This window comes from Macaca nemestrina, chromosome 12 (genome assembly GCF_043159975.1).
Source record: "Macaca nemestrina isolate mMacNem1 chromosome 12, mMacNem.hap1, whole genome shotgun sequence".
Taxonomy (NCBI): Eukaryota; Metazoa; Chordata; class Mammalia; order Primates; family Cercopithecidae; genus Macaca; species Macaca nemestrina.
The window spans coordinates 77,112,439-77,132,521 of record NC_092136.1 but is presented as its reverse complement, the minus strand read 5'-3'; the positions used below and the strand labels follow the sequence as shown (position 1 = coordinate 77,132,521).

Below are 20,083 nucleotides of genomic sequence, written 5' to 3'. Positions count from 1 at the left end.
AATTTATTCTCTTTGTGGCTGTCAATGTGTTACTTGATCTTTTTATATTTTTTCTCCCTATATAAGATGGGACTAATATAGTATTTACTTTGCAGGGTTATAGTTACAGAAGATTTAAACGAGTTAATATATGTCTAAAGCCCTTAGAATAGTACATGACACATAGTGGCCGGGTGCGGTGGCTCACGCCTGTAATCCCAGCACTTTGGAAGGCCGAGGCGGGCAGATCACTTGAGGTCAGGAGTTTGAGACTAGCCTGCCCAACTTGGCGAAACCCCATCTCTATTAAAAATACAAAAAATTAGCCAGGCATGTTGGCGGGCACCTGTAATCCCAGCTACTTGGGAGGCTGAGGCCGGAGAATCGCTTGAACCTGGGAGGCAGAGGTTGCAGTGTGCCAAGATCATGGCACTGCACTCCAGCCTGGGTGACAAGAGCAAACCTCCATCTCAGGGGAAAAAAAAAGGCATAGTACATGACACATAGTAAGCTCTATTTAGGTGTTAGCTGCTGCTAATATTTTTATTTTCCTGATGATTCAGAACCCATAGCATCTTTACTGTCATGAATAATGTTATCTTTATGCACTTAAATTGGCTACAGACTTTGAATTTTAAGATAATATTCAAATCATAAAAGTTGTTTTATATGCTCTGGATTCTTTCTTTTTATAGGGCTCTATGGAGCAAGTCAGTTCTCATTTCTTGGAGCAGACCCTTGACAAGAAGCTGATGTCAGATCTGAGGGTACCTTTTATTCTTTGTTGTTTAAACTGGGTTTCTGTAACCAATATGGGGGGGCAGTATGCTGAGTTGTGTTGATTTAACTTAGCAGCATTTGTTAAATTAATGTATGATAACTGTATTACATTTTAATTAAAAATCTTAGCAAATTGAAGCAAATAACAGATGACTTCATTAAATTTTGTATTATTGTAATGAAATAATTTACACAGGTTATGCTTTACAAAAAAGAGGCAAGATTAATTTTCTAAGCCAGGTACAGTGGCTCACATCTGTAATCCCAGCACTTTGGGAGGCTGAGGCAGGTGGATCACTTGCAGCCAGGAGTTTGAGACCAGCCTGGCCACATGGTGAACCTCGTCTCAACTGAAAAACAAAAATTAGCTGGGTGTGGTGGCATGTGCCTGTAGTCCCGGCTACTTGGGTGGCTCAGGCAGAGAATCGCTTGAACTCTGGAGACCAGAGGTTGCCGAGATCGCACCACTGCTCTCCAGCCTGGGCAACAGAGTGGGACTCTATCTCCAAAAAACCCCAAAAAACAACAGCCAAAAAAACCCCAGGAAACCCCAAAAGACTAATTTTCTGTTTGTTAGGAACTACAAAGGCCTGTTCTCATTTTGTGAGATGGTATGACATTTTAGGACTCCTTTTCAGCAGCAGTTATCATGGAAGAGTGAGTAAAGCCTTTCTCCAAACAGTAACAAAATACCCCCAACCCCGCACCATTTTTTCCTTTTTTTTTGAAACAGGGTCTCATGCTCTTGCCCAGGCTGGAATGCAGTGGCACAATCATAGCTCACTGCAGCTTTGATCTCCTGGGCTCAAGCATTCCTCCCACCCCACCCTCCTGAGTAGCTGGGACTACAGGCATGCCCCACCATGCCCAGCTAATTTTTTTTATCTCTAGTAGAGATGAGGTCTTGCTCTGTTCCCCATGCTGGTCTTGAACTTCTGAGCCCAAGCAATCCTCTTGCCTCTACCTCCCAAAGTGCTGGGATTACAGATGTGAGCCATTGTGCCCGGCCCCAACTGCCTCTTATGAAATGCCCTTAAGCTTTGATTGTGATGGTTCACTAACATGGTTTGCAGAACCAGATTTGAGTCTGAGAAAATAATATGTACATTCATTGTTAGTACCTCAATTTTGAAATTATAAAAGTGATTATAAAAGTGATATGAAAGTTGTGGAATTTTTTATGAAGGAAAGGAAAGCAATTTACCCATATGCCTGCTGCCCTAATGTAATGACTTTGGTCATTTTGGTGTATGTCTCTCAGCTCTTTTTCTTGTGCATGTTTTTTTTTTTGTTTGTTTGTTTCTTTTGTTTTATTTGAGACAGGGTCTCGCTCTGTCGCCCAGGCTGGAGTGCAGTGGCGCGATCTTGGTTCACTGCAACCTCTGCCTCCCGGGCTCAAGTGATCCTCTCACCTCGGCCTCCTGAGTAGCTGGGACTACAGGTGTGTACAACCACACCTGGCTAATTTTTTGTAGTTTTTTAGAGATGGGGTTTCCATGAGAGGCTGGTGTATAAAGCGGAGTGCCAGGTCATTCATTTGTGATGAGAACCATAACTGTCAAGTGGACTGGATACTTACTTTTCACCAACCAGTATATTCCACCTTAGGCAATCTCTGTGTAAAGTGAGTTTACTAGATTAGTGACTGTACTGTAACTGAAATAGAACGCAATGTTGCCAAATAGAAAAATACTTTTACTAAGACTTAAGATAATTGCTTTCTTTTCCTTTTTTTCTTTTTTCTTTTTTTTTTTTTTTTTTTTGAGGTGGAGTCTCACTCTGTCGTCAGGCTGGAGTGCAGTGGCACGATCTTGGCTCACTGTAATCTCCACCTCCCGAGTAACTGGGACTACAGGCACTTGCCACCACGCCCAGCTAATTTTTGTACTTTTAGTAGAGATAGTTTCACCATGTTGGCCAGGATGGTCTCAATCTCCTGACCTTGTGATCAGCCTGCCTTGGCCTCCCAAAGTGCTGGGATTACAGGCGTGGGCCACCTGCACCCTGCCTGATAATTGTTTTCTTAGAGTAAATGTGTTGTCTACCCAAGATGGTGTTTGGAGGGGCACTGTCATTATTTACCTCTCTGGCTCTCTCTTTCCTATGTTGCTGTCACAGCAAACGTAACCAACTTTCTTAACACGTTCTTCAGCTATCTTTATCCTTTTTAATTAGGTACTTTCAGCTATTATAGACCAGCAAGGCTTTGGTTTCATTTTAAGTTGAATTTGCATTTCTCTTGTATGAACTACTGATAATTTTTACAAACGTAACTCTCAAAAAACAGTTTTATTTTCTGCCTTCCCATGTTCTCAGGGTTCATCTTAGCGTTCCTTCATGAACCTCCTACAATTGGTAATTATTGTTGTCTTCTGCAGAGGAAACGTACTGCACATGAGCGTGCCAAGGAACTTTACAGTTCAGGGGAGTTTTCCAGTGGCAGGAAGTGGGGAGATGATGCTCCCAAGGAAGAAGTAGATACTGGGGCTGTGAACTTGATTGAGTCAGGAGCTTGTGGAGCTTTCGTTCATGGGTTGGAAGATGAGATGTATGGTAAGTATGACTATAAAATAGTAATAACACTCTTTAATTGAGTGACTGCTATGTGTCTGGCATTGTACTGGGTGATACACATGTATCATTTCATTTAGTCCTTACAGTAACTCTGGGAAGTACTTACTATGCTTTTTATTTTACACACAGAAGAGACCCCAGTAGTATGAGACAATGGTGAAGAGCAAGAGATTTGGGTTCAGTCAATCTATATTTAAATTCCAGCATTTTTATAAAACAGGGATGATGATAACTATCTTTCTGAGCTCTGAGAATTAAATGAGGTTCTATACACATAAAGCAGTTGGCATAATACATGTGCCTATTTATAATAAACACTGAATAATTGGCAATTAAAATGGATATTAATAAAAATAGTAACTTGATATTGCTTACCCAGCTAGTAAGAGACAGAGCAAGATTTAAACCTAGGTATGTCTGACTGCAAAGCCTTTATATGACTGATGAATATTTTATTTCACCTTCATTTTTGAAAGATATTTTTGGGCCAGGCATGGTGGCTCACACCTGTAATCCCAGCACTTTGGGAGGCTGAGGCTGGAGGATCACTTGAGGCTAGCAGTTCAAGACCAACCTGGTTAACATGGTGAAACCCTGTATCTACTAAAAATACAAAAAATAGCCCGTATGATGGCATGCACCTGTAATCTCAGCTACTAGAGAGGCTTAGACACAAGAATCACTTGAACTCAGGAGGCAGAAGTTGCAGTGAGCTGAGATTGTGCCCCTGCACTCTAACCTGGGCACACAACAGAACAAAACTCTGTCTCAAAAAATAAATACATACATACATACATACAGAAAGGTATTTTTGTGGAAATAAAATTCTAGATTAATAAACTTTTTTTTCCAAGAGTCTTTTTTATTTTTTGAGACAGGTTCTCACTCTGTCACCCAGGCTAGAGTGTAGTGGTGTGATCACAGCTCACTGAAGCCTTGACTTCCTGGACCCAAGCAATCCTCCTACCTCAGCCTTTTGAGTAGCTGGGACCATAAGCACGTGCCACCGTGCCTGGCTAATTTTGTAATATTTTTGTAGAGACAGGGCCTCCCTATATTGTCCAAGCCAGTCTTGAACTCCTGGGCTTAAGTGATCCTTTTGCCTTGGCCTCCTAAAGTGTTGAGATTGCGGGCGTGAGCCACTGTGCGTGGCCTCTATCAGTCTTTTAGTGATATTGCTGCATAGTTTTCTGTTGAGAAATTTATTGTCATTTTTATCTTCCTCTGTATATAATGTGTCTTTTTATCTCCAGCTGCTTTTAAGATTTATCTTTATCACTGGTTTTAAGCAATCTGATTATGATATGCCTGGGTATAGTATAGTTCATGTCATGTTTCTTTTGCTTGGAGTTTGTTGAGCTTCTTGAATCAAATAGTTTTCGTCACAGTTGGACATTTTTTTTTTTTGCTATTATTTATTTCTTTCTCTTTTTTGGGGGGTGGGGATGGGGTGGGGACAGAGTTTCGCCCAGGCTGAAGTGCGGTGGTGTGATCTCAGCTCACTGCAACCTCTGCCTCCTAGGTTCAGGCAATTCTCATGCTTCAGCCTCCCAAGTAACTGGGACTACAGGTGGCCGCCACCACTCTCGGCTAATTTTTATGTTTCTAGTAGAGACGGAGTTTCGTCATGTTGCTGAGGCTGGTCTCAAACTCCTGAGCTCAACTTACCTGCTCACTTCAGCCGCCCAAAGTGCTGGGATTACAGGTGTGAGCCACTGTACCCAGCCACTATTATTTTTTTAAATTTCTCTGACTCTACGGGCCCTTTGGTGACTTTAATTACACATGCGTTAGGATACTGATATTGTTTTACAGCTCACTGATGCTCTATTCTTTTTTCTTTCTTTTTTTTTTTTTTTTCTAGTTTTTATTTTCTCTTTGTTTGATTTTGGATAGTATCTATTACTTTGTCTTTGAGTGTTGCAAGATATAATCTGATGTTAATCCCATCCAGTATATTTTTCATCTCAGACATGTAGTTTTTGTCTCTAGAAGTTTGATTAGAATTTGGGTTTTTTCTATCCTGGACCACATAAGGAGACCCTATCTCTACAAAAAATTTAAAATTAGCAAGACATGGTTGTACATGCCTTTAGTCCCAGCTACTTGGGAGGCTGAGGCAGGAGGATTGCTTGAGCCCAGGAGTTAGAGGTTGCAGGGAGCCGTGATTGCACAAGTGTACTCCAGCCTGGGTGACAGAGCAAGACCCTGTCTCAAAAAAAAAGAAGAAAGAATTTGGGTCTTTTTAGTATCTACCATGTCTTTCTTAACATACTTAATCTTTCCTCTAGCTTTGTAAGCAGATAATATGTTTATAATAACTGTCTTACTATCCTTGTTTACTAGGTCTGTTATTTCTGTGATTCCTAGGTTGGTTTTGATTGATTTTTTTTCCTTCTGTATTACGTATTATTCCATCTTGTATATATTCCATCCTGTGTCTTTTCATGTCTGATAATTTTTAGTTGGATGCCAGACATTATAGATTTCACTTTATTAGATACTGAACATTATTTTTTTCCTATACATATTTTTGAGCTTTGTTATGGGATCCGTTTTTTCAGGTCTTATACTTTGTTAGGCAGGATTAGAGAAAACCTCTTTTTTTCTTTTCTTTCTTTCTTTCTTTCTTTCTTTCTTTCTTTCTTTCTTTCTTTCTTTCTTTCTTTTCTTTCTTTTCTTTCTTTTCTTTCTTTTCTTTCTTTTCTTTCTTTTCTTTCTTTTCTCTCTTTCTTTTCTTTCGACAGGATCTTGCTCTATCGCTCAGTCTGGAGTGCCAAGGTGCAGTCACGGATCACTGCAGCCTTGACCTCCTGGGCTCAGATGACTTTCCCACTTCAGCCTCCCGAGTAACTAGGACCACAGGTGGGTACCACCACACCTGGCTAATTTTTGTATTTTTTGTAGAGACAGGGTTTTGTCATGTTGCCCAGGCCAGGCTTGAAGCCCTGGCCTCAAGCAATCCGGCCGCCTCGGCCTCCCAAAGTTTTAGGATTACAGGTGTAAGCCACCACACCTGGCTGCAAAATTCTTCTAAGTTAACTGTGGTTTTATAGGCCCTGTGTGAGCTCTAGAGATTGTTTCCTCTCATTGTTTTGAGTGCTGCTTTTCCAGGCCTCAGATGGTCTCTGTCTCACAGATCAGAATTCAGCTGAAGACTTGAGGCAACCGTCTGCAGATCTCCCAAGCTTTCTGTTTCTCTGTGTAGTTCTCTCCTTTCCAGTAATTTGCTCTATGAACTCTCACCACATTGGACTTCCCAAACTCCCAGCTCAATCTTCTCAACTCAGGGAGAGAAGACCTAGTGCCTGGAGTCTCTCTAAACTTAATTGCTGTAATCATTGAGATCACCTCATTTATTTCCCATCTCTCAGGGACAGAAGTCCTTTATTGCCAGATGCCCAGTATCTGGAGTGCTGTTGTTTCATATATTTTGTCTCTGTCTCATCCTTAGAGGATAAAGCTGGTCCTCCATCTTGTAATAGACTTCCTATAAAGCCCTGTGATTTCCATGTGCTATCTGTCTCACGTAGATCTCAGAATTTCAGTGCTTGGAGATGATTGACTCCAGCCTTTTCATTATCAGCAAGGGTAACAGACCTGGTAAGGTAATGTTGAATGTCCACATTTTACAGTAAATTTGTTCCAGAGACCTGTGCCAGGTCTTAAAAATGCCTATAAAATCATACCTCAGGATAGAACTTCTTAGAAGGGCAAGAATATTATTTTTGAAAGACAGTTTTTCATCAGTAGATGTAAGAATTGGGTTATCCTATCATTTGTTCTAAAATGTTCCATATGTATAGAAAGTAAATAAAGCTACCTCTGCTTTTTGATTCTCTATGAACTTAAAATATGAATTACAATTTAAATAATATTAGATAATGAGGAAGTCCAGTTATTAAAACCTATTTTACTCTAAAATGAGTAACTGAAACCTATTTTGTTTCTATTAGCATTTTTGCTTTGTTTAGTTTCTACAACTGAATTTGGTCACTTTTAACATTTATATGATTTACTTACACAATTTCCAGTTTGCCATTAAGATTTTTTAAATACTTTTAAAAAAATTATTTTTATTTTTTTATTTTTTATTTTTTTTTATTTTTTTGAGACGGAGTCTCGCTGTGTTGCCCAGGCTGGAGTGCAGTGGCCGGATCTCAGCTCACTGCAAGCTCCGCCTCCCGGGTTCACGCCATTCTCCTGCCTCAGCCTCCGGAGTAGCTGGGACTACAGGCGCCCGCCACCTCACCTGGCTAGTTTTTTGTTTTTTAGTAGAGACGGGGTTTCACCGGGTTAGCCAGGATGGTCTCGATCTCCTGACCTCGTGATCTGCCCGTCTATACTTTTAAGTTCTGGGGTACATGTGTGGAATGTGCAGGTTTGTTACATAGGTATACACGTGCCATGGTGGTTTGCTGCACCCGTCAGCCCATTGTCTACACTAGGTATTTCTCCTAATGCTGTCCCTCCCCCAGCCCCCCATCCCCCAACAGGCCCTGGTGTGTGATGCCCCCCCACCTCCCGTGTCCGTGTGTTCTCATTGTTCAACTCCCACTTACGAGTGAGAACATCTGGTGTTTGGTTTTCTGTTCTAGTGTTAGTTTGCTGAGAATGATGGTTTCCAGCTTCATCCATGTCCCTGTAAAGGACATGAACTCATCCTTTTTTATAACTACATAATATTCCATGGTGTATGTGTGCCACATTTTCTTTATCCAGTCTATCATTAATGGGCCTTTGAGTTGGTTTCAAGTCTGTGCTATTGTGAATAGTGCTGTAATAAAAATATGTGTGCGTGTGTTTTTATAGTAGAATGATTTTATAATCCTTTGGGTATATACCCAGTCATGGGATTGCTGGGTCAAATGGTATTTCTGGTTCTAGATCCTTGAGGAATCGCCACACTGTCTTCCACAATGGCTGAACTAATTTACACTCCCACCAACAGTGTAAAAGCATTCCTGTTTCTCCACATCTTCTCCAGCGTTTGTTGTTTCCTGACTTTTTAACGATCGCCATTCTAACTGGTGTGAGATGGTATCTCATTGTGGTTTTGATTTGCATTTCTCTAATGACCAGTGATGATGAGCTTTTTTTCATATGTTTGTTGGTTGCATAAATGTCTTCTTTTGAGAAGTGTCTGTTCATATCCTTCACCCACTTTTTGATGGGGTTGGGTTTTTTTTGTTTTGTTTTTTGAAATTTGTTTAAGTTCCTTGTAGATTCTAGATATTAGCTCTTTGTCGGATGGATAGATTACAGAACTTTTCTCCCATTCTGTAGGTTGCCTGTTCACTCTGAAGATAGTTTCTTTTGCTGTGCAGAAGCTCTTTAGTTTAAGTAGATCCCATTTGTCAATTTTGGCTTTGTTGCCATTGCTTTTGGTGTTTTAGTCATGAAGTCTTTGCCCATGCCTATGTCCTGAATGGTATTGCCTAGGTTTTCTTCTAGGGCTTTTATGGTTTTAGGTCTTACGTTTAAGTCTTTAATCCATCTTGAGTTAGTTTTTGTATAAGGTGTAAGGAAGGGATCCAGTTTCAGCTTTCTGCATATGGCTAGCCAGTTTTCCCAACACCATTTATTAAATAGGGAATCCTTTCCCCGTTGGTTGTTTTTGTCAAGTTTGTGAAAAACCAGATGGTTGTAGATGTGTGGTGTTATTTCCGAGGCCTCTATTCTGTTCCATTGGTCTATATATCTGTGTTGGTACCAGTACTATGCTGTTTTGGTTACTGTAGCCTTGTAGTATAGTTTGAAGTCAGGTAGCATGAGGCCTCTAGCTTTGTTTTTTTTTGCTTAGAATTGTCTTGGCTATGCAGGCTCTTTTTTGGTTCCATACTAGTATATGTATTTAAGGGGTACATGAGATATTTTGATACAGGCATGAAATATGAAATAATCACATCATATAGAATAGGTATCCATCTCCTCAAGCATTTACCCTTTGTGTTATAAGTGTTATTAATATGTAATCAAATTAACTTAAGTTTAAAAAGTGAGTATACCATAACCAGGTATCAGGTATGACAGCTTTCTAATTTTATCACATTTATACAATTCTGGGTAAATTTGGGTTTTAGGGGTGCATTGCTGGGAATGAAATGGAGCCTTATTTCACTGGCTGTTCACTCTAGTGTAGTGCCTCACATGCTTCTAGTATTCTAATTTATCCATCTTCTCCCTCCTTTTTGGGACTTTGTGCATGTAGCTTTTCTTTTGGAAAGGCCTTTTTCTTTCTTTTGGCTTAGCAGCTCTTTTAGGTATTGTTTTTAGGGATCACATATTACAGAAAGCCACCTCTGATCCCATTGATTGGGCTGTATTTCTTCATATGCATTTTCTTACATCCCTGTGCTTTTCCATAGCAACAGTCATCACTCTGTAATGCAATTAACTGTTCTTGTTTGTAAGCCTGGGGGATAGTCTTGCTTTTGTTCATCTTTGTATCTTTAGTACTAAGTACAAAGCTAATAAGTAGCTAAGTCTGGACCCAATTGTACATGTGCAGATGCTGAGGATCAGTCTTTTTTAAAATGTAGTATAGTAGATTCCTTTTCTCTGCTCTGTACCCATAGGGAGTCTGTGACGTATTATTTATTTATTTTTAATTAACTTTTTTTTATAGAGATGGGGTCTCACTATGTTGCCCAGGCTGGTGTCAAACTCCTGGGCTTAAGTGATCCTCCCGCCTTGGCCTCTCAGAGTTCTGGGATTACAGGTGTGACATGCCTGGTCAACATATTTTCAACATTCCAAAAAGTTCAGTGGAAAATGTCAGTTTACCTGCTTATAGTCTGGCTGTTCAGGCAAAGTAAAATACCACATTTGTTTGCTTCTGCTTGGAATTGTATCAGCTGAGGTCACACTGATTATCTCTTTCTGGTCAGAAGTTCCTTCCTGATTGCCTTGGTGGACTTGCAAAGGTTACATATGAGTCAGTGTGGTGTAATGGATAAAATTCTAGGAGGAAGAGCTAGCACTTAACATACTTGGGTTTATCTCTAGCTTGCCTTATAATTAGCAATTTCATGTTTAAATTATATTATTGTGAAGTGAAGAAAATTGTTCTCTTCTGATAAAAAGGAGGAATTCATAACTACCAAGAAAAACCTGAATCATCTGTCTTTAATGTAGTAACTCTACTCTTAACATGTCTATAAAACCTTTCTTTATACAAAGAGGAAATTGTGTTTGTGAGTTTTAACCACAACTTTAGGTAGTTTTTGTTTTGTTTTGAAATAGTCCATTTTGTCACAGAAGCATATGGGAATCACTAGAAAAAAACAACCATGTATAGAAGTCTTGCGAACATTTTCTGTGTCTTACTCATTTCTCATCTTTGTATCCTAGCCCTTAGTACTGCACCTAGCATATAGTACGTGTGCAGGACCCACTTATTAGTGAATGAAGAAAGGGTTTCCTCAGATCAGTGGCTTTATTGCTTACATGTTCTGAGCATACCAAGGGGTCGAAAACATGTCCCTGTTTTAAAGGTACTTACAGAACCCAAATCTACACTGTAGGTGATACTTATTGAGCTCTTAAAATATGCCAGGCAGAGGCCCTGTGTGCTTTACCTGTATTATCTCATTTAGTCCTAACAACTCTGTAAGGAAATGAGTATTATCTCCATTTACCAGGTGAGAAATTTGAGGTGCCAGGAAGTTACTTATTTAAGATCACCCTCCCACTTAGTGGAGGGATCATTCACTACAGTTTGCTCTGAGACCTCTATCATTCCAAGCGTGCATCCTTAACCACTATATGATTTTAACCTGCAGTCAACAGACCTGGGTATTAGTCCTATTTCTGCCCTCATTTGCTTTGAGGCAAGTTAATCCATGTTGCTGAATCTTCCCTCTAAAATTGGAACAATGATATTTAGTCTACTTTAATCTTAATAATAATGATAACATGATTTACTAACTGACTTTTTAAAAAGTACTGTGGTTGGAATACTGAGATAAGTAAGACAGTTTAATTTTCAAGAAGTTAATATAGACAGACATGCGACTTCACACATATGTGGAGTCAGATTTAAGCCATAGTTCTTGTGATACTAAATTCCATGTTCTTAGATCAATGTTAAGGTGAGTGGTATGTGAAACTGTAGGCATAGAGATCTCCCAGGGAGAGTTTATAGAATGAGAGGAGTAGAGAATAGAAGACAGCCTGAAGGAGAAGGAATCCATCTTGGACTTTTCCCATGGCTCTTAATTTGATATGAGTTACTTTATATGTATATAAAATATGGGGCTTCAGTGTGTTGCTCAGGCTGGCCTTGAACTCCTGGGCTCAAATGATCCTCCCACCTCAGCCTCCTGAGTAGCTGGGACTTTGGTGTATGGCACTGCACCTGGCTGATGTGCAGTTTTTGTTTTTTGTTTTTTGGGTTTTTTTATTGTTGTTGTTTTTATTATTGTTTTTTGTTTCTTTTTTTGAGACAGGGGCCCACTCTGTCACCCAGGATGGAGTGTAGTGGCATGATCATGGTTCACTGCAGCCTCAAACTCCTGGGCACAAGTGATCTTCCTGCCTCAGCTTCCCAAGTAGATGGTACTATAGGTGTGTGCCAACACACTTGGCTAATTTGTTTTTTTGTGTTTTGTTTTGATATAGGGTCTCGTTCTGTCACCCAGGCTGGAGTGCAGTGGCACGACCTTGGCTTACTGTAATTTCTGCCTCCCAGGCTCAAGTGATCCTCCCACCTCAGCCTCCCAAGTAGCTAAGACAACAGGTGCATACTACCACACGTAGCTAATTTTTAAATTGTTTTTGGTAGAAACAGAGTTTTACCGTGTTTCCTAGGTGGGCTCAAGTGATCTGCCTACCTCGGCCTCCCAAAGTGTTGGGATTACAGGCGTGAGCCACTGTCCCCAGCCTGATGTGCAATTTTATTTTTTCTCTTTTTTCTAGAGGTTCGTATTGCTGCTGTGGAGGCCCTCTGCATGTTGGCCCAGTCTTCACCCTCTTTTGCTGAGAAGTGCCTTGATTTCCTAGTTGACATGTTCAACGATGAAATTGAGGAAGTACGTCTGCAGTCCATACATACCATGAGAAAAATCTCTAACAACATCACCCTCCGAGAAGATCAGCTTGACACTGTCCTGGCTGTGCTAGAGGTGAGTGTTTCTAGTTTGTCACTCATTAATTCATCCCTCACCCCCACTGTTAAAATCAGATATTGTGGTAGGCATTGGTGACAGAACAGTGTATCAGGCAGCACAGTTCTGTTTTCTCACCATACCCCACCCCCCAAAAATGGAAGAAATTGACTGTGAAACAGGAAATTTGAATAAGCTTGGTCTTTCTGTGATCAAGAAAGGATAGGATGCCTAGAGAATACATAGTGTCTAACCTGAATTGGCTGAGGTGAGGTTGGGAAGAAGGAGGAAGTGCTGTAGTGGACATTTGAAGGAGGAGTAGGACTTAACTGGGCTTTTTCTTTCCCTTCTTCTTTTGAGACAGGCTCTCACTCTGTCACTCAAGCTGAAGTGCATCTTTTTTAAAGGAGAAGTGACACTGGTGGTAGGATGAAAGGGTACCAGACAGAGGGAGCAATGTCTTTTTTTTTTTTGTTAGACGGAGTCTCACTCTGTCACCCAGGCTGGAGTGCAGTGGCGTGATCTCGGCTCACTGCAAGCTCCGTCTCCCGGGTTCACGCCATTCTCCTGCCTCAGCCTCCTGAGTAGCTGGGACTACAGGCGCCCGCCACCGCGCCCGGCTAATTTTTTGTATTTTTAGTAGAGACAGGGTCTCACTGTGTTAACCAGGATGGTCTCAATCTCCTGACCTCATGATCCGCCTGCCTTGGCCTCCCAAAGTACTGGGATTACAGGCGTGAGCCACCGTGCCCGGCCCAGAGGGAGCAATGTCTAAAGATACAGAGATAAGATAGAATATGATATATTCAAGAAACTAAAAAGAGTTTATTATATAATGATAGCATAGAGTTGAAGAGATGGGAGAGTGGAAGAAATGGCTATAGATAAGGGAGGGGCTAAATAATGAAGAGTTCTTTTCAACCTTTAATTTGATTTTATTCTTGTAGTGAATCATAGGCTGTTATAGCAGCAAGTGCTCTTAGGGATTGATTCATTCTACCCTGGGAATTTTATGGAGAAAAAAATAAATTGTCTGAGTTAGTGGCTGAACCAGAATGTAAACACAGAGTTGCTCCCCAGGCCGTACAGCTCTAGGTGGTTCTTGGATTATTTTTCTAAAATGTCTGTATTTTAATTGCAACTACTGAAGTTCTTCAGAGTATTCATAAATGGGGTTTGGCCTCTGGTTTCCTTTTTTGGGGAAGGTGGGGTTCAGATATGAAAGGGATAGTAATTAGGTGCTTAGTTTTTAGAACACTTGTAACAGATTTCTACTGCATACTTGAAAAAATAGCTGGTGCTTTGGTTTTGAAGATTCCTACCATTCTCTCAACTGCTTAGCACTTCTACTAAGATTTTTCCTGAATTATAAATCTTTATAATTTTTTCATGTATCTTTTCCTAAAAATAAGTTTACATTCTATGTGTGGTTCTTCATGGGTGGCCTCATACATAGTCTAGCCACTCCTTTCCTTTTTAGCTTTCTTTTAGCTTTTTTTTTTTTTTTTTTTTTTTGAGATGGAGTCTTGCTCTGTCGCCCAGGCTGGAGTGCAGTGGTGCAATCTCCACTCACTGCAAGCTCCGCTTCCCGGGTTCACACCATTCTCCTGCCTCAGCCTCCCGTGTAGCTGGGACTACAGGCGCCCGCCACTGCACCCAGCTCATTTTTTTAAATATATTTTTAGTAGAGACGGGGTTTCACTGTGTCAGCCAGGATGGTCTTGATCTCCTGACCTCGTGATCCGCCCGTCTCGGCCTCCCAAAGTGCTGGGATTACAGACGTGAGCCACCGCGCCCGGCCCTTTTTAGCTTTCTTTTCCACCATTCCTCACCTTGAACTTGATGCTAAAGTCACTTTCCTACACATATTGCTTTTCCTCACAATTTTAGCTTCAATGTAATTTTCCCCCTCTGTTTGCAAAACTGCCACTTCAACCTAGGAGATGTCCACTTATTCCCACAGCCTATATTAGGTAACATATCCAGGAAGCCTTCCCTGTTACTCGCAGCCCTGGATGGGCTAAATGCCACCTCTCTATTCCCATAGTACCCTGTGTATACTGCTCTAGCATTTTTCAGTAATTCTCTATTTCATAAGACTGTGAGCTTCTCAAGGTGTCTTGACTTTTCTTTTTTTTTTGAGGCTGAGTCTCGCTCTGTCGCCCAGGCTGGAGTGCAGTGGTGCGATCTTGGCTCACTGCAACCTTCACCTCCTGGGTTCAAGCAATTCTTCAGTCTCCCGAGTAGCTGGGATTACAGGCATGCACCACAACACTAATTTTTGTATTTTTTTTAGTAGAGATGGCGTTTCACCATATTGGCCAGGCTGGTCTTGAACTCCTGACCTCAAGTGATCCACCCACCTTGGCCTACCAAAGTGCTGGGGTTACGGTATGAGCCACCGTGCCCGGCCGACTCTTCATTTTTTTATTACCAATGTCTTGCAGCAGTGTCTGGCACAATTAGGTGCTCGGTAAATGTTTGCTGAATAGCTGAGCTATGTTCCAAGCTATGTTTTGATGTACAGAATTGTTCACAGGTATGCTTATTTATAAGTACTTATGTATATAGCTCATAGAGAATCCTTGCCTTTTAATTCTTTTCAGGAGTTCAGACCCATATAAACTTACAGTAGACTATTCTTCCACCCTGCTGTGCACTGCTCCTTTATATTTTCTGTGTCACTGTGCTTCATTGCTTTGAGCCTTACAAGTGGAATTCACTTTTTTTTGTTTCCTGCTATGCCAAGATCCTACCCTGCCTAGAAAAATTCACTTCTGTATTCAACAAGCACTGTCTATGTATTAGAAATATAGGGGTATCAAAACAGATAGGCTCCTTGCTGTCATAAAACTTATATTCTAAAGACAGGTGGAGTAAACAAACAAAATGATTTCAGATGGTGATAAATGTTATGCAGAAGATAAACAGTATGATGGAGGAATGGGGAATTTCACTGTAATTTGAGTGGTTAGTAAAGACTTTCCGAGAAGATGATTTTCAAGTTGAGTCTTGAATGATGAACAGAAGCTAGCTATGTGAAGACTGGGAGAATAACTTCAGGTAGAGGCAACAGCTAGTAGGAAGGCTCTAAAACACAAGTGATCTTTGTTGTGTTTGCAAAATAGAGAGAAAGCCAGTAGGAGTGAACTCCAGTGAGAAAGTAGAAATGTGGCGTGAGATGAAGTCTGAGAAGGGATTAAGGACAGGTAGAAAGCCTTGTAGGCCGTTTTAAGATGTCTGGATTTTATTCTAACATTATGGAAAACTGTTGCAGAATTTTATGAATAGGAGTGACGTTTCAATTTGCCTCTCTTTTCATATTTCTCATTCTCGAAGTCTTCTTGAAATTCACATCAGTTAGATTGACTCTCCCTCACTCCTCCATTTAACACATACAGGTATACCTCTCTTTATTGGGCTTTGCAGATATTGTGTTTTCTTAATAAATTGAGAGATTGCAGCAACCATGCATTGAGCAAGTCTATCGGTGCCATTTTTCCAATAGCATGTGCTCACTTTATGTCTGTGTCACATTTTGGTAATTCTTGCAATATTTCGAACTTTTTCATATTACATCTGTTACGGTGATCTGTGATCAGTGATCTTTGATGTTACTGTTGTAATTGTTTTGGGATGCCACAAACTGTGCCTATATGAGATGGCAAACTTAATAAGTGTGTGTGTTCTGAGTGTTCTGCTAACTGGCCATTCCCAGCCTCTCTCTTAGCCTTTCTTCTTAGCCTTTCTTTTTTCCTAGTTGCAAAAAGGCTCTCGTACCTTCAGCATCATGACTGAGTTCCAGATAGGATGGAAAAGGAAGGTTAAAGAACAAAGGGGACAAAGCTACTGCCTCTGGTCCTTTATTTATCAATAAAATGAAGCTGTTTCAGGAATTTCAGCCAAAAAACTTCCACATACTTTGTTACATGGCCACCCTAGATGGGAAGGTGGCTAGGGAGAAGGGGATGGTAGATAGAGGCTGAGTCTGCTAACCAACAGTAACAACTATTATTATTACTTTTTTTTAAAGGATTCATCCAGAGATATTCGAGAGGCTCTTCATGAACTCTTATGCTGTACTAACGTTTCAACCAAAGAAGGGATTCATCTTGCATTGGTGGAGCTGCTGAAAAATTTAACCAAGTACCCTACTGATAGGGACTCCATATGGAAGTAATGACTTTTTTGCCCATTTACTCACTGAGTCCCATAATGTGGTAAATGTACAATGCTGACATTGTTCCATCCTTATAGATTGAGGATAGTATGGCCTTGAGTTTTGCCTTTACTTTAGAAACCTGATTCAACTTAACCAAACTCTCAGGAATCTGATTCCTAAGCTGAGTATCACATTTTAGATTACTTACTAATGTGTCCATCTATCCACCTAGCAAATATTATGTGCCTGCTGTGTGCTGACTACGCACCAACCATTGTGGTAGCTGTTGGAAGTACAGAAATGAATTAGATTTCCTCTTTCTCCTATATAGTGTTTTGTTTTGTTTTGTTTTGTTATGTTTTTTTGAGACGGAGTCTCGCTCTGTCGCCCTGACTAGAGTGCAGTGGCGTGATTGCAGCTCACTGCAACTTCTGCCTCCTGGGTTCAAGCCATTCTCCTGCCTCAGCCTCTCAAGTAACTGGGATTATAGGTGCACATCACCACACCCAGCTAATTTTTGTATTTTTTTTTTAGTAGAGATGGGGTTTTACCATGTTAGTTAGGCTGTTCTTGAACTCCTGACCTCAAATGATCCGCCCACCTTAGCCTCCCAAAGTGCTGGGATTGCAGGTGTGAGTTACCACACCCAGCCTTTCCTATATAGTGTTAATCACTCCTGTGTCTACTTTGCATTTTTGTAAAGAATCAGATCCATCATCATAGAGATTAGAGACAGGGCAGGAGGCAGGGCTGGCACTTGACCTATAGGTGGGAAATCACAATCATTTTGTCCCTTGATTATCTCTAGTTTTACTGATTACCATCAAGTTATTAATACTGTTTATGAACCTTTGTTTGAAGAATGACTTCCATACATGTAATTAATATGTGTGTTCCACATGTTTAAATAAGTTTATATGATAAGACCAGTTCAACTGTGTTTAGTTTATCTTTAAAAATTTTGTTACTAAAAGTAGAAAAACCGTGGGGTGAATCAGCTACTTAGGAAATATATTAAAACTGATGAACATGGTGAAACCCTGTCTCTACTAAAAATACAAAAATTAGCTGGGTATGGTGACAGGCACCTGTCGTCCCAGAGGCAAGAGAATCACCTGAATCCAGGAGGTGGAAAAAAAAAAAAAGAAAGAAAGTGTATTAAAACTGAAAACACCAGGGGACTCTTACTCTCGGCAACATTTTCAGTGTCTGGTTTTCTGTTTTGCCATTCCTTTGTATGGTCCCATTCAGCTCAGTTTGACATATATTTATTGAGTGTCTTCAAGGAACTCTCAGTCATTTAGGGTGTGGGATTGCAGTGGGGAGAAACACCTATATAAGTAACTGGAGTTCTGTGGAGACCTAGAATGAATACAGAAGGAATGCTAGAACATTCTTCTAGCATTAAAATAAGATTTGTGGTTATTTGGGCCACTTAGAATATTTACATAAGGCTGTCTTTATTGGGTGATTGTGGACAAAGAACTCCTCAACCACATAGTGCTCCAAAATATTTTGAAGTCACCTATCCTAATTTTTTTTCTTTTTTAATTTTAGAGACAGGGTCTCACTATGTTGCCCAGGCTGGTCTTGAACTCCTGGGCTCCAGCATTCCTCCTGCCTTGGCCTCCCAAACTCCTGGGATTACAGGCATGAGCTAGTGCACCTGGCCTACTTATTCTAATTATCACTTACATTTTTTTCACCTTTTCCAATGAATGGTGGCTTTATTTAGAAATAAAAAATAGATGAACCTGGGCACGGTAGCTCATGCCTGTAAGTCCAGCACTTTGGGAGACCGAGGAGAGAGGATCACCTGAAGCCAGGAGTTTGATACTAGCCTGAGCAACAAAACCAGACCCTGTCTCTACAAAAAAATTGAAAAATTAGCCCAGTGTGGTGGTACACACCCATAGTCCCAGCTACTTAGGGAGGCTGAGGCAGAAGGATTGCTTGAGCCCAGGATTTAAAGGCTGCGGTGAGCTATGTTCACACTAGTCCACTCTAGCCTGAGTGACAGAGCAAGACCTTGTCTCTTAGAAAGGAAAAAAATGATAAAAGAGTAAAGAAATAGAGTGACATATTTTAAAAATGTTGATAAACATATATGCATAAATGAAAGTTCCGAAGGAGATAGTTTGCTCTGTTTATGTATCTTTAGTTCATTCCACAAATCCTTACTGGACATTTGTTATAACCCAGTCACTGTGTTAGGTGCTGTAGAGATTTAAAAATGGATTGGGCTCAGACCTAGCCCTCAAATAGCAAGAAGGAAGAGAGGTAGCAAATATGTGGATAGGGAGGTTGATGAGATAGTAAGAAATTAACTATATTAAGAAGCCAGAATTGAAGTCTAGCTTTGTGTAGGGGTCTGTAAGGTGACCCATTTAATAGCACTTGGGGTGCCCATCTGAGTTCTGAATAGAATAAGATCAAAATAAAGGAGTAGTACCTGGAAGCCAAAATTCTTCCTTTACAGTGTGCCCTGAGGTATAGTGAGTACAAGGGCTTAGAGAGGCCTGAAAATAAATGAATGAAGTTCTTCCCACATAGAAGGAAAAACAAAAGACTGGGAAAAGCATACTTCTCAAGAAGATCACATGCGTTAGATGAGATGACTTTCAGACCACATATATTAATGAATTTTTCAGTGTTTATTTCTGTCTCTTTTGCTGATCTACCTATTCTCCAGTTCCTGGTAAAATCTCCTATGTGACCATCTGCTATGTGAATATTTCTCTGATCATATTGATCTCTTCTACCTTTGACACGTAGAAGTAGAATGTCATTCATTTGATAGTTCCTACCTTGTAGTATTGGTCATCTTTGCCTCAGCTGAATTATAAATTCCATGAGGACAGAATTAAGATACATACATTTTCAATTTAGTGTGCCTGTTTTTTTATTTATTTTTTATTTTTTATTTTTTATTTTTTTCAGATGGAGTCTTGCTCTGTTGCCTAGGCTGGCCTGTCATGCAGTGGTGCAATCTCGGCGCATTGCAACCTCTGCTTCTAGGGTTCAAGTGATTCTCCTGCCTTCGCCTCCTGAATAGCTGGGATTATAGGTGTGTGCCACTACGCCCGGCAGATTTTTGCATTTTTGGTAGAGATGAGTTCACCACATTGGCCAGGCTGGTCTTGAACTCCTGACCTCAGGTGATCCATCTGCCCTGGCCTCCCAAAGTGCTGGTATTATAGGCATGAGCCACTGTGCCCAGCCTTACTATTTTTTATTTGTTAAGTTCTGGTTTAGAAGGTGCACTAAATTGGCCAGGTGCAGTGGCTCACTGTGCCTGGCCTTACGCAAGCCTTTACTTGCATAAGGCTACTTAGTTTCAGACAAGATCTGTGATTTCAGAACTTCACCCAGGATATCAATTAGAATGTTTTTGCCCACAAATAAAAAAGATAATCTGATTAAAAATATCTTAGCCAATAGGTCTGTTTTTTCATAACAAGAAGTCAGAAGGTTGGTTTCA

At 40.5% G+C, this 20,083-nt stretch overlaps 1 protein-coding gene across 4 annotated transcripts in view; it reads left to right on the top strand.

Moving 5' to 3' along the window:
• LOC105468804 (integrator complex subunit 4) overlaps positions 1–20,083 on the top strand; it is a 111,774-nt gene that overhangs the window by 51,271 nt on the left and 40,420 nt on the right. For all 4 annotated transcript variants that reach the window (XM_011719181.2, XM_011719182.3, XM_071075347.1 and 1 more), the window contains 4 exons: positions 675–746; positions 3,138–3,312; positions 12,253–12,458; positions 16,474–16,616. In XM_011719181.2, coding sequence (XP_011717483.2) covers positions 675–746; positions 3,138–3,312; positions 12,253–12,458; positions 16,474–16,616 — 596 coding nt within the window. The remainder of the gene's footprint in view (positions 1–674; positions 747–3,137; positions 3,313–12,252; positions 12,459–16,473; positions 16,617–20,083) is intronic.